We start from the raw sequence: 14,880 nt of genomic DNA, 5'->3' as shown, positions 1-14,880 counted from the left end.
CCTGAATAATTAATATTTCCTTTCAGTCTAAAAAGTATTGTGAAAGAAGTTGAAAAATGAATCACTATGGAAGAGCAACACTTACACAATTGATAAAGATGGTCTAAGCAACACCACATTTTATTTCATTTAAACAGTTGCAGAATTTAAATTAGTCTTGCGCTACCTCAGTCGCATGTACAGAGAGTAGAAGGCAAATGTATTTCTTTCAACTATTGTGATATCATGACCCTGGCAAGCCAGGAAATGTGAACAAATGAGAATTCTGCTTTTTTGTCAATTTCTTGTCATCCTAAACATTTTTCAGGGAGAAAATTAACTCTGAAATGACCATGTATTCCATATGCAGATATAGAATTGTTCAAAATCACATCCATTTTTTTTCTCCATCTCAAGTAAAGAATTTGCAGGATGTGGGTTTTGTCTCTAAGAGCTAAGCTGTTTCCCAAACCCAAAAATTATTGCTGGAAATTACTGATGCTACATATTTGTCATTATATAATTGCTAGCAAGCCATTACATTTTTTTACAAGTTATTTAATAGATGATTTATTATAACCTGAAAGAACAGTATCAATGCAGTAACATTTTACAAGATCACCAAAAGGAAAGTTACAGTAGAGTTTTATATAAGTGTATATAACAAACAAATTTTTTACACTTACAGTTAAGCAGGCAAATCCCCCTTTCACCAGCATATCTAAGAAACAGCCATTTCTGTTTCACAAATTTTATTATGTTTTAATTTCAAGTGTCTCTAATGGCAGCTAGAAATACATTACCAAACTGCAATACTATGTTCTGAAAAATATTTTTTCATTTGAAGAATAGAAAACTTTTAGACTGCTTTATAAAGTAAAATGCCTATCTGCCCTTCCAGGATAAACATGTAAAGAGGCATTTCCTTGTGAATTTACTTAAAATAGGTCTGAATGTGGCAGACATATTCTAATGGAAAACATCTGTGGAAGGAGTAGCAAAATTCACATCATGTTTATATTTAATGATGTGTAACTTACTTTTCTTGTGTTTTCAGACATTAGCTTTAACTGTCAGGGCACTTACAGAAATTACATTTTCACAGTAACTCAAAGATGAAACAATAAATGGATTTTATTAGTTAAATGCTCTCCATGACTCTTCACTTGACTAACTGCACAGGTTACAAATATGTTATTTCACAATGACATAACAGAAAACAAAAACATGCAAATATTTTCGCAGACATATGTCACAAATCCAAGCTTACTAATCATGCCAAGCAAAATACTGAATCTTTATTTTCCTTGTTGAGAATCAGCACAGGAGATTCTAAGGAGAGTTCCTTAGAGAAAATCACCTCTAACTTGAAAACACCTGCAATAAAATGGAAGTCAGTTTGTTCAGTGAGGTGAGACTTTCTAGTTTACACCTGGCAGGCAGTGAATTCCAGCTTGACTCTGACCATCAGATTTCCAGGTTTTATATGAAGACTGTCCTTCAAATTTCTGAGTTACCTGTAACCACATTTCACGTTGCCACAACAGGCCAGCTACCAGACATATTTCACACCATTGTCAATGGGACCAAAATTTTCAGCTCCTAAGTTCCAGAAAAGTTTTAAAACTTTATTTTCCATGTATGTATAAAAATGCATTCAACCCATCCTGGAAGTCCAGGAATGCAGATATTTGCATTAATACAATATAGAACATGTACACATGGCCAGTGGAGAAAATGAATGTCAGTCCCCCCTGATGATGAAACGGTTTGATGACCACAGTGCTTCACATAATCTAAACCTCCATGCAGAGTTGACTTCTCATTAACCTGTCAGGGACCTGCAATCCTGAAAAATACAGATATCACAACCAAAACTCTTAACTACAAAAAAAATTGCCTAGCAATTAAACAATTCCAAAAACCTGAAGGCTGCTGTGACTGAAGTGTGATTACTTTGATTAAGCTAGGCTCTCCTATTTCCTTGGTAGACTAGAAAATCTATACCGTATTGCATTTGGATTTATATGGAATTCACAGAAATTCAGCAAGAACTTCAGCAAGAACTGTATCTGTTTATAAAAACATGTTAGTTCATATTTTTCAAGATACCAGCATCAAGTATTTATAAGGGCATTTAGAATGCTTTCTAAATGTCCATACAAATAAAAACCCTAAATACAAACCCTATTAGCTTTCAAAATAGAAGCTAATAACTTCTGTCATAATTCAACAGAACTTATTTCACATTAAATAGTATCACTACTCATGGAAATACAGAATTTATAATTTCAATACTGTAAGTCTCTTGTGAATAGCTTGGTATGTCCTTTCCTGTTCTAATATAAATGCTTATTCATGTGGAATAATCCTCCCATAGATGATTACCTTCGTATCTGAACTTCCAAAAGATCATTTATCATCACAAATGTTGCAACAGCTGTCCATACAACCCAGTAAAGCAAATTCTCTTGTATTAGTCCCAGAGAAATACCTTGGAGAACTGTTTATTTGGCCTCAGAATCTATATTTGGTCACTCTTGTTTTTCAGAGAGAAACATACCTTAAGCTATTGCATTACATAAATTATATGAAAAAAAAAAAGTAAACGGAAATGGAAAATCCAGAATAAAATATTATGTGAACTGCTTCTCCCTCAAACAGGTCTTATTCCAGAAAACCCATATGACACAATTGGTATGGATACAACATGAAAGCTTCCATTCTGCATATAATTAATATGCAATTTAATTACTAATCAAGAATCTCTTGGTTTTCTCCACAGTACTATGCCCCACAGCGGTGTTAGTCCTCATACAGAGGCACGGAATGTCCCAGAAAGCTGTGCTTATTGAAATGATGTAGAGTGATCTTGGTGGTATTATTAATCCATTTTCTAGAAAAGAATGTACCCGAATTGCATCTGAATTCCTTATTTCAGAAGCACAGATCTTTCAAAGGCATATTCAGGGATCTTGGCTATGCATCTCACTGGAGCAGGAAATTTTGGAAGTTATGGATAATAAAGGCTTCTGTCAACAAAGAAGTTTTAGCACTTTCTGTATAATGACAGCATTCAGATAGACTTCGGCCAAAAAAAAAAAAAAAAAAAAAAAAAAAGCAGTAATTCAAAGAAAGTTATTAACAATTGTATCAACAGAATTCCAAGCTGTTAGCTTAAATGGATCTGCATCACAAGCTATTCTAAGCCTTTTGGAACTATTCTTTAGTTTAGGCAGCTAGGTTTGCATTTCAGATTTTAAAATAATCTACAAACTCTTTTAAGTAGAAATTATTATAGAGAAGCATTTGGTACATTAAATTTCTAGACATTCAGAATGACTTTGGAGTCTGGTACTAAATGCTCACAGTGAACTTTACATACAATCAGTGCTTCCTCAGTTGATCTTTCAGACAAATTTATTAAAAAGAGTTGAAATTTAAAAACAAACAGAAGATGACAGTTTCACTTCAGCACTTCCATGTCTGAGAGCTTTCAAGTGCCCTTGTATTTTTAGCTAACAGGAGATTACAAGAAGTTTTAGGTTCATTTACTTGGCTTGTAGATTTTTGTTCTGTTATGGTTAAAGGCCTCTGAACAATAGACCACTGCAGAATTAAAGATCGTATCTCTTGAGTTAAATGGCTACAGCTAAGCAGCTTTATCTCACAAACCCTCCCTTTCTCACCAGGAATTAAAGCCAGACAAGGGCTGGGAGTTGAATGAATCTCATTCAGCATTTGCAGTTTCCACAGGTAAGAATTATGAACACGTTCCTCTCTCTCTCAGACAGTATTAAAGGAATAATGGAACAGCTTTGAGACTTCAGGGACCACTCTGATCTATATATACCCTGAACTCTAATTCCAAAGCAATGGAGAGGCCACTTTCTCCTGGTAATTGTACCTGTCAAGAGCACACTGCCCATGCTTCAAACAGTAAACCTAATAAAAGCTTTCGAGGCAGAGTGATTTGCCTCCTGTAAGTAGGATAATGAGTTCATCAGACCTAATGGTCCTGTGAAAAGTAACCAAGTGTCTTCCTGGTTTCCTGTGAATGTTAGGAGGGTAATTTACATAGGAAGCCTTAAATTTGGAAAAAAGCAATTAACCCCTGCAAAGGTCCATGAAGTTTTTAAACAGAAGTGGAGGTGATGGTTTCTTTTATTAATCAACAACCTAAGAAGCAGAAAAAAGGTAAAAAACCAATCTAAATATGTTGGAACTTCGAATCAAATTTTCCAATTGTTAATAAACAAATATATCTTACTGAGTTTCTGGAATGAAGAGCAAAGATGGAAACTGATAAAAAGTGATGGCTACAGGACTGGAAATATCGTGCATGAATCAGTGAGGGACAAAAATAAATGTCAGTGAAAGCTGCACTTTGGAGTACCAGGGAAGTTTTCACCCAGTGTAAGTTTCCTAGGCTGCACATTCACACTGTGTGTGTTATCTATAAGGCACAGCAGAGAGTTAAACACTACGTAGAGATACTCAGAGAGATCTTAAAAACCTTTAGCTTAGGTACAACAAATACTGCAGCTCTTCAATACATCACTTTATCTGGTTTCCATAGCCTAGCACTCTCACTTCTTTCCAACAAAGCTATAATTGACCTTCTTTTATTTGTTAGACAGGGAGTATAGGGTTAAGAGTGCAAAATTCTGAGTTGTAAAAATTCTGAAGAGCAAATTGTCTCATGACATGATGGCCCAGTAAAACACAGGAAAGAGATTTCCAAAAAAAATAGAAGAAAAGCCCCAAACTTTTCTGAAACGTGGTATTCCACAGTGGAGAGAAATACTAGCATTTCTACCCTATCCTCTGGAAAGTAGCAAGAGAGGGTCAAGAAGAGTCTTGTGAAAATCAGCTTAAGACAAAAGGCATTCAAAAATAGGTTATAATGTTTTCCTCCCTGCAAGAAGTTCTCTAGGCAATGGTTCCAAATGAAAATCGTTTGATGTAGATTCAAATATAAATACAGAGGTCCTGTGGTTTTTCTTGATTCCTGTAAAAAAGAAATCCAAAAAATCTTTCTTTTTTTCCTGGAATGTGAGTCAGAGAAGACATTGTAAACAGATTTAATCACAATAGCAACTAGTCAAGTCTTTTTTGTTATCTTTATATATTAAATTTATTTCTGAAGAATCGTGAAATTTTTCTTTCAGGTAAGCATAATTTGAAGGATTAAACAGAAGATATTACACTAACTTATGAGGTGAATGATATATATCATGAGATGAGCTCCTTTACAGCTAAAATGATGCATTAAAGATATCAATAACTAATTCTAATTTATTGCAGTTATAATTCCTTGCATATTCCTATTAATCCTAAACTCCAAATTTAAAGTCAAACAAAAAAATTGGGTGTCTTGCATGAACTGGACTGCTTTTTAAAATAATAGTTTATTTCTGAGTCCTGTACTGTTTCATTTAAAATGAAATGTGTCCAGGATTTAATCCATAAATAAAAATGTTTTTTTTTTTTGCTATAGTAATGGACATCCAATTTATGTTTCTGCAGATTGGTTCCTTTTCAATATTGAGTAAATCATCATGCAAGGATCACCAAATTTGGCAGGGATTAATTAATTTTGTCAGCTGCTATTCATAGCTTACATAAAAGTAGTCAGATAATAATCCAAAAATAAAATAGCAAAGAATATCACAGAAAAAACAAAGTCAATATGACTATCCTAAAACTAAACAGGAAAAAGAGGCCTTGCATTAATTGGTGTATCACTACAACAAGTTATTGGTGTTTCCTTCTTCCACAGATCTTTCATATGAGGAAACAATTGTCATACACTAAAGAAATGATACTTGGAAACTTCTTTAAATGCCATCATTACCAAAACCAGTATATTGAGACATTCATATGTCTAATTCAACCTCAGTGAAAGACCAGTTTTCTTTTTAACAAGTATCTTCTGAAGTTTTAATCTAATGAAACTGCATTGTAGTTAATTGTTTAATAGAGAAGAACAAAATAATGTCATCTGCAATACTGGGGGGTTTTTGTACCTTCACAATGTATGGACACAGAATCATCCTCCTCCCTCAAGACTTGGGGAAAATTATCTTCAGGAATATTTCCTAAATGTTTCGGCACTTCATTCACCAGCATGGAAAACAAAACACTGGATGAGGCTTCTTAAGAATTCAACGCTTCAAATCTCTTCACCTATTTTAAAAGAAACCTTAACTCACTGAGTTCTACGTTTTTTTTCTGTCTCTCGTGAAGGGATATAGCAGTAGGAAGAAATAATGCAGGTTATGGGAAACTTTATTATCTATGGGAGGGGAAGGTGATGTAACAAAAATATATTGTGATTTTGTAATGTTATCAAAATATTCCCATTTCTACATCCTATTCAAAATATTATCCTGAGCAAAAAGGCAACCTTATTAAAATACTAGTAATGGTTTTCTGCTCCTTTAAGTAAGGCTGTCTACATTTAACAGCATTTTCTTTTATATTGCACCTTTTCTTCAGCACTGCTAAGCTCTGCCTGAGTCAAATGATAAGGACTGGTACTTATAACTGGTTTCTTACACTGTCCTCACTATCTGTGGTATCTCAAGTGTTTGGCAGTGCAAGGTGGAAAATCTGTCTGGAGAATTCCAACATCTGGTACATATTTCCACTTCCTCAAATTATAACTTATTACTGCATGGTTGAACTGTATATTTTTGCCAGTTTGAAGTCCAAGTGTCTAACAAAGCAGCAGAGCTTTTCCAAGCTCAGGAAACAGCAAAACATTATTACATGAGAAAAGCTAAAACAACGTAAATATAAAGAAAAAGCGTAATTGCTGTAATAAAATAACTAAGGATTGGTTTGTACTCAGGGTTCCACTCAGCAACATACAGTGAGTGCACAAACTGTATCATTTGAGCCATATCAGAGGATGAAATTAGGTTTAAAACATTTTGCTTCATAAGTACTTTATTGTTTTTATAAATAAGTAGGAAGATATATATAAAGACATCTAATAAAAAAAAAAAACTTTTCTTGGAAAGCATACATAGTAATAGAGATGATTAAAAACCCTACACACTTCAAGCTCCTGGGGATACAGAGATAAGCAACTGCATAAAAATGTGACAATAATAAAAAAGTATCAATTACTTCTTCTATTTTGTGATCTAATTAATTTCCCATATGAGTTCTTCACAAACTGCTCCATTTATCAGGAAGAAATAAAGGAAATTAACTCCTAAAATATGACCAATGTAAACAGCAAAATATTCAATAATGGAAGACAGCAAAACAGAACAAACCCACTTTTTTTTTTCAACTACAGATGACAGAAAAATAACTGAGGAGAAAAATTATTCTGTATTGCTTAGCTGTTCAGAGTATCAACAAGAGTTGAGGGCATAAATTCCTAACAAGTAGTGAATGTTTGAAGATAACAAGTTATATAAGCAAAAGAGAGAAAGAAAAAAAAAATCACTCTAAAGAGCTACTTTCAAGTGCCATTTGACAAATTCAAGGAAGCAAATGTAATTTCCAAATTAGATTTTTGGTGGAGACGCTAAAAGTATCATGGCTGAATTACAGTGCAAAGGGATTGCAAAATTAACCTCCAACTAGCAGAGAGTGGGTATATTGAAACTGAGTTAGTAAACTCTGGTAAGGGTTTATATTTAAAATAATACACTACCAAACAATGAAGCCTGTTACCAGGTTTTTCATGGAACGACAGAATCACAGAATGGGTCAAGCTGGAAGGGATCATAGTGGGTCATCTGGTCCCACTTCCCTGTTCAAGCAGGAGAAATCCTGAAAAAAATTTCAGAATTTGGAAAAAACAAGCAAGGAAACAATCAAAAAGCCATCCCAGCAGAGGAAAAGCTGATTCTTGCTCTTCCCATTTTGATTCTCTCTATATACATGGAAATCAAGGAGGTATCAGGAATTCAGGAATACATTTCTCAAATTTTTCACAGGATTTTAATCAAACCTTGTTTTTTGCTCCTTTAAGTTCCAAGAAAGTGTAACTTCACTCTTGGCAAAGAGCAACAGACCTGAAAACACACAACTAAATGAAATATGTGAAGGTGAATTACATGAAAATGTAACAGGAAGGACTGATTGGAAGTACTTGGTTTTGAAAGGAATGAATAAACAAATATTTCTGCAGCAGCAAATGACAAGTTTTCTGGGAATTGAGAGGAAATGCTCAAAGAAGGGGACATGCTAAGTACTCTAAATAATTTCCAAACCTATCATATTTGGAATTATTGAACCAGAAAGGTTATGCCCACCACAGTGTTAGTATTTTCAGTCTGCAAGTCTTCAGCATTACTATTCTCACTGCAAAAATTTGGCCAATGTCTCCTAAAAATGCAAATATTCACAAGACTCTCAGAATCTAGTTTGCATATGGCCCCTTCAAGATCAGGCATTAAAAAAATTTCACAATTACTACCATCAGATGGGAAAAACACAGAGCCTCTTTCAAGAGAAGAAAAACATAATCAAAGTTCATAAAATAACCATTATTATAGAAGCATGAAGCACATTTTGAGTAGTTATAAAAACATTTATTTGGAATCAAAGAAAATTATATCTCCTGTGAAACTGAGTTTCCAATTGAAGTAAACATTTTCCCTGGCATACAAACAATCGCTGAAAAAGAATAGTACTTCCTACATTCTACATTCTAGGAGCTGACGGGAGACATACTGGTACTTTTCACAAAAGATTATGCAAAACATCAAAATGAATCATCCAAATACCAGAGATGATAAGATACCTATCATATTCCAGCAGTTTGTGACTGTTGTCACACCAGTTTCCTGCTTGTCCACAGGCTGTTCTTGAAAGCATCATAAACTTTAAAAGATCAGCTCCAGCCAGTGGAATTTTTATTCTGACTGACCAGTTGTTTTCATATTGAAGATAAACCAGTACTTCTTTGAGAGAGTCTCAAAGAGACAAAAAATTTCATGCAAGAGATTTTGAACTACTATTTATCATACAAATGACAGCCAACATCATGACAGAGTTGAAAAAAAATTCAAGACATGGGGGTAACTTTAGTTGTCTTAAATGCTGCTTCATCTACAAATGTGAGACATGTTTCAGACACATAAAATCATCATGAAAAATAACTTCTGTAGGTATTTAAGATTTTATTTTGATACACATATCATTGACTGTTTTAAGAAGAATAAAAAAATGTACCTTGCTATAGACACATTTTACCACCATCTGCTTTGATTGAATAGTATGACAAATTTCTGAGTATTAAAAAAATCTATTCAAAAATTTGTTGATTATGTTTTTCACCATGTATTTTCACACAGCACATGCGTAAAACCGTAACACCATGGTTGATGTTCCTTTTCAGAAGGCATCAAAGGTTTGTGTCTCAGAAAAAGATGAGGATTAAATTTGTGATTTTCCAACTGGTAAAGAACTGATATATTTTCTACTGGCATTTTCTGATATCATCAAACTCTAGAAAAGTAAAACTGACAAGCATAGCTTTCCTAAATATTCAGTATATGACATGAGTGATTTCTGACACAAAGAGTTCTCTTTGTCCTGTTCTTTGATGGAGGACACCACGACACTGGTGTCCCTGAATATGCCACAAGAATGCGCCTGGTTTGCTTTGTGAAATGTTGACATAATGGAATCACAGAATGGCCTGGGTTGGAAGGGACCTTGGAGGTCATCAGGTTCCAACTCCCTGCCATGGGCAGGGACACCTTCCACTAGCCCAGGTTGCCCAGGAAGTGTCCAACCTGGCCTTGGACACTTCTGGGGATGGGGCAGCCATAGCTTCTCTGGGCAACCTGTGCCAGGGCCTCATCACCCTCACAGGGAAGAATTTCTTCCTGATATCCAATCTAAACCTGCTCTCTGTCAATGTGAAGCCATTCCTGTCACTCCAGGCCCTTGTCAAGAGTCTCTCTCCATCCTTCCTGTGGGCTCCCTTCAGGTGCTAGAAGGCCACAATGAGGTAACCCCAAAGCCTTCTCTTCTCCAGGCTGAACAATCCCAATTCCCTCAGCCTTTCCTCCCAGCAGAGCTGCTCCATCCCTCTGATCCCCTTGGTGTCCCTGCTCTGGCCTTGCTCCAGCAGCTCCCTGTCCTTCGTGTGCTGGCCCCAGGCCTGGAGGCAGCTCTGCAGGGGGGTCTCACCTGAGCAGAGAGGCAGAGGAGCAGAATCCCCTCCTCCCCTGCTCCCCATACCACTTGGGATATGGGAGCGTATTTCCTTGGGAGAATCAGCAGCTCTAGAGGCTGTCACCTGGGAAGGAACCATTCCAGTGATCACCATCCAGGATGCTACCTACAGAGAGCCAGTTCGCTGACAAGCCTGACACGTAATGATCAAATATCAACTGCAGGTATTTTTCCAGCTGGAAAATGGGATAGGACCATGCAATGAGGTCTTTCACTTCTTTCCCCATCCTGGAAAACACAACCTTGTACACTGAACATTATCAGCAGAATAGCACCTCTCTGGACAGGATTTTAACCTGCACCTCCACCTGATATAATTAAGCTTCAAAATCAGAAACTTCAATAAACTCTAACAAAACGTTAAAGACAAACAGAGAAAAACAGCTTTTTCTCCATCTCAAAGACACTTTTGTGAGGGAGGGGCATGGGAATCTAGGGGAGAAATGAGAGAAAGAAGAAGGCATGACAAAGGAGTTATCATGAGATAATCTTGTTTATGTGGAGCTGGAAATAAAACAGCAGAAAATTTAAAAGGAATGGCAAATGAGCACAAAAAATATGTGGTTTGACAGTTTTACACAGGCTTAAAACTTTGAAGGCAAGAATATTAGAAGGGAACAAAAAAGGAAGTGATTTTTGTGTTGAGTGTATACTTGCACTGTGCAATTACTGCTGCACCAAAAAAATTATTTACAGTGATACAAACACTCATAAGTCTCAATGTAAATGTGGCTATGCATCTACAATCCCATAACATAAAACAGCAATGAAATCTGTGTATAAATATCAGCAGTAATTTCATCAAACTGAACTGTTAGCACATAAAATCATTTAAAGAAAAAGAAGTGTGAAAATAAACACGAAAACATACATTTAAGAATAGATGTGTTCAAAAAGAATAAAAAACATACCACCCACTTCTCAGATCATTCAACAACGTTTTATGAGTGAATAAAATCTGCCAGTATAAATCATATTTAATTAAACCTGATAGCTCAACCACAAGCACCCACACTTGTCTATTTGTTTAGGCTTCAAAATCTCAGTGTTACATTACAATTAGAGGTGAAAAACCTCAATTTTATTGAATGAGAAATGACTTGGAAGTTAGTGAACAAAATATACACTTTTTCTGGGATCCAAAGGGGTGTTAAATGCAGACATGATGTGAACTCGGCACTGTGTTTTGTCGTAACCACTCCCTGTCCAATGACCAAGAACAGTTTTTTACATTGTTGGTTCTCCCCAGGTAAATCTGAACCTCTTCAACATGTTTCCACACTTCTGTCCCATTTTTGGGGTTTTGATGCAAATCTGACTGATCACAGGTGCAAGTTATTGCTCAGTCTCTAAGACCAGTCTCAAAAAATCTTCCTGTGACATTTCTGTATTTCATGAGGTTCATTCCTTTTTAAGATTCAGAAAGTGATATCAAGTTAGCAAACGATGTGTTCATTTCAAAAACACAAAACATTTTTTTTAAAAATTCATTTTTACTTGGTCTTAGACAGAGCTTTATAGCAAGTATTAAATAACTGCAATTAGGTGCAATAACCTCACTCATGATGCAATCAATTTCTCCACATTATGACATCTTTCCTTCACACTGTTTACACAGATTCTTATATATTTAACACACATTTGCACTAAGTGTTAATTTATATGGTTAGAACAGTCAAATGGTCATAAAACACTTCTGGAAATGCTGGAGTCCTTCAAGGCGACTTTTGATGTATTTAGGACTAAGATACTCCATGAAAATTTAAAAAATATCCTGGGTTTTTTTTTGCAGAATTGTTGCTAACACTACTTAAAAGGTAACTTAGTTGCAATATAAGCAATTCCAGGGGGCTATTAACGAATTAACTCCTTGGTTTTTAAACTTCCATGCTCATGGTTATTATTATTTTGATTCAAGAGCTGCACTTCAGTCAAATCAAGATCTCACTGATAACGAACCAGGTTGACACTGTTCAGAGACTCATCTCTAATTGCTCTGATCTCAAATACTTGCTTTTACTCAAGCCATACTAAATGAGCCAATTTAGGCCATTAATGCATTTATATATTTCTGGATATTATATAACTCCTCATAGCTTTTTAATTTTAGGTAAGATTTCTATGAAATAAAAATAGGTGTGGACAACACTTTTTCATCTACCATCTAAGAACCATCTCAAAATTTAGACCAAAAATTCATGCAAATCTCACACAATCAAATTGTGAATTTAACCACATAAATGAAAATTAATTGAATGGTTTCTCCAAGACCACAGAAAATGGCAGCTGTAAAGAAGTAAGTATTAAGTTGCTCTGAGACTTTTCCTCAGTGCTACACTCTCCTTGTATCTGTTCCAAGCAGGCTCCAGTGTTATAGAACATTTTTGATCCCAATAGATGAAGAGTCCTTATTTATTTAGCATTTTTAAAATACTTGTGTTTAGTGGCATGCTGAGGAAACAAGGTGAGAGATGGATCATTTTCTTTGGGCATCATACATGTTAATATTTTTTTTAACAGGAAAGAGTTGACACTAAAAGAAAATAATGGAAATTCTTGCATGTGCACATCCATACCTGGGCATCAAGGAGCTCTTCACATTTGTGAGAATGCTTTTCAATGGTTAATAGATACTGCTTTTCAATAGCTGCCTCTTGCTGCTGAACTGTAGATTGTAGCAGTGCCTGCAAAAAAAGGCATAAAATACTCAACAAATATATAAGTGGGATGTTTATTGGTAACTGCAGATCCACTAAGACTCATCTATAACCAGAATGTGGAAGGCTGTTATAAATTTGGAATGTGCAATGATTAAAGTACCTTTCTATGTAACACTACCTTGTTTTCAGTCATGACTAACATTTTTTGTATCTCAGATTTCTTATACAGTCTGCCTAGAAGACAGCAGCACACAGAAGATAGAGAGGGAGAGTATTTCTGTTAAATATACTCATTTTAGTGGGACCACACAAGAAGAGGAGCATATGAAAGCTGCTGAAGAGAAGGAAAAAAAAAATAAAAAAGAAAAAGCCAGACATATTTCCCTGGCTGACAAAACTCCACATCCTCTCGCCACTGTGTAAGATCCCATGGGCCAAGCATGATCTTCACAACCACAAGTCAAGTAAAAGCAGATGGAAATTGTGAGTAACATAAAACATAAAAGAATGCCCCCCCAGGATGTTCACACTTGAATGTGAAGCAGTGGAAGGCAAAGTGTGGAAAGCCAAAGTACCATGGCAGTAACAAACAGCTGATGGGAGCAGGAGCTGTGAGTGTGTGAGCACGTGTTTGTGCACACGTCTGAACTCACACACGCTTGGCTGAGCCCTGAAAAGATTCCAGCATCTGAATGCAGAAAGAAAAATAAAAAACTTGAAGATACATGAAGAAATCAAATTATAATTTGGAGAATTATGCTCAGGTTTCCCTAAACAATGATGGTAGCTAAACATTTACCTGGCTCATGTGATTTAAACCTTTTTCCCCTGATAAAGTCTTTTTGCCACTTTCCAAATATTCATCGGGCTATTTATACACAGTGTACCAAACTATTCTTAACTAGTAATCAATATACTGAAGTAGTCAAAATGACTGGGTAAGTTAAAACAGACATGACTTTTACAGAAAACAGACCTCTGGCCCAAGTGCAGACAAAGAAAAAAAATCCCCATCTTTCAAACAGTCTTTATTTTAGAGATACATTTACTTCATGGAACATAACACACACATCAAATAAAATTGTGAATACTTAAAAAAAAAAAAAAAGCCAAGAATGTATAAAAAAGATAAAATCTTCTGACAATTTTTCAATTACCTTTCCAAACTTTCCACTAACTATCCTCTTATGCCAAAATCGCTGTTCTTCAGTAATGCTGTACCATGGTAGCAGTTCTCAGCACAAGTTCAGTGATTAAAAAGGTTAAAACTTGTGCTTAATCAAACTGTAAGAATGCATTTACTGGTGTTTGCAAGGTATTTAGCAAACCGTAAGTCTACATTCAAAACAGCCAATTTATTTCTAACTAAATTAAATTCTTTCATTCATAGAAATTTGAACACTCAGAAAAACTGAACTCTCAAAGAAGTGTAAGCTCTGTACATGAATCTTTATACTCTGCCTAAATTAGAAATAGCCACATATCACTGGCAAAAATTAAGCCTGGACCTTGGGATTTGGGTTCTTTCTTTTGCCTAAATTATTATAGCAAGGAATGTTTCATGTAACCAGTACAAAAGAAAATAAAATAATTCCGTTCTTAGGGAACACAGTAACAGAATGGTCATTAGGCTGCCATGGCATTTCTCAGACAGTTTCTTGCTCATGCCAAGGGTTGAGTCACCTTATGCACTTTGCTGTGCAGACTTCACTGGCAACTGCTAAAATCCTATTAAATGGTATAAAGAACTTTCAGTTTTCAATGAAATAATTATTATTCATTGGATGGCATGTAGAAGCTGCTATATTTTTAAAATTAACTTATTAATACAATTTTTCTTTAGAAAATACATAAAATTCCATATTCAGAAACAAAAGCCTTCCTTTTATGTCATACTCACTATTAACTCAGTTTAAATAGTACCACAGTGTTCATGCTGTATTTGACTCTTCCACTAGTTGGCCAAGTGAGGAGAAAGAGAGAAGAATCTCCCTATGTAGTACTACAGGTTTCTCAATGGGAAATACAG

The 14,880-nt window shown here is 35.3% G+C and overlaps 1 protein-coding gene across 8 annotated transcripts in view; it reads right to left on the bottom strand.

Annotated features, from left to right (window-relative positions):
• Nucleotides 1-14,880, bottom strand: part of CCDC91 (coiled-coil domain containing 91) — a 114,479-nt gene that overhangs the window by 38,120 nt on the left and 61,479 nt on the right. For all 8 annotated transcript variants that reach the window (XR_010999508.1, XM_068191718.1, XM_068191717.1 and 5 more), the window contains one exon: nt 12,768-12,875. Coding sequence is in view for 7 of the 8 variants with exons in the window: in XM_068191718.1 (XP_068047819.1) it covers nt 12,768-12,875 (108 nt within the window). In the remaining variant the exon portion in view is untranslated. The remainder of the gene's footprint in view (nt 1-12,767; nt 12,876-14,880) is intronic.

Source organism: Anomalospiza imberbis, chromosome 5, assembly GCF_031753505.1.
Source record: "Anomalospiza imberbis isolate Cuckoo-Finch-1a 21T00152 chromosome 5, ASM3175350v1, whole genome shotgun sequence".
Taxonomy (NCBI): Eukaryota; Metazoa; Chordata; class Aves; order Passeriformes; family Viduidae; genus Anomalospiza; species Anomalospiza imberbis.
This window is presented reverse-complemented; position numbering and strand designations above follow the sequence as displayed.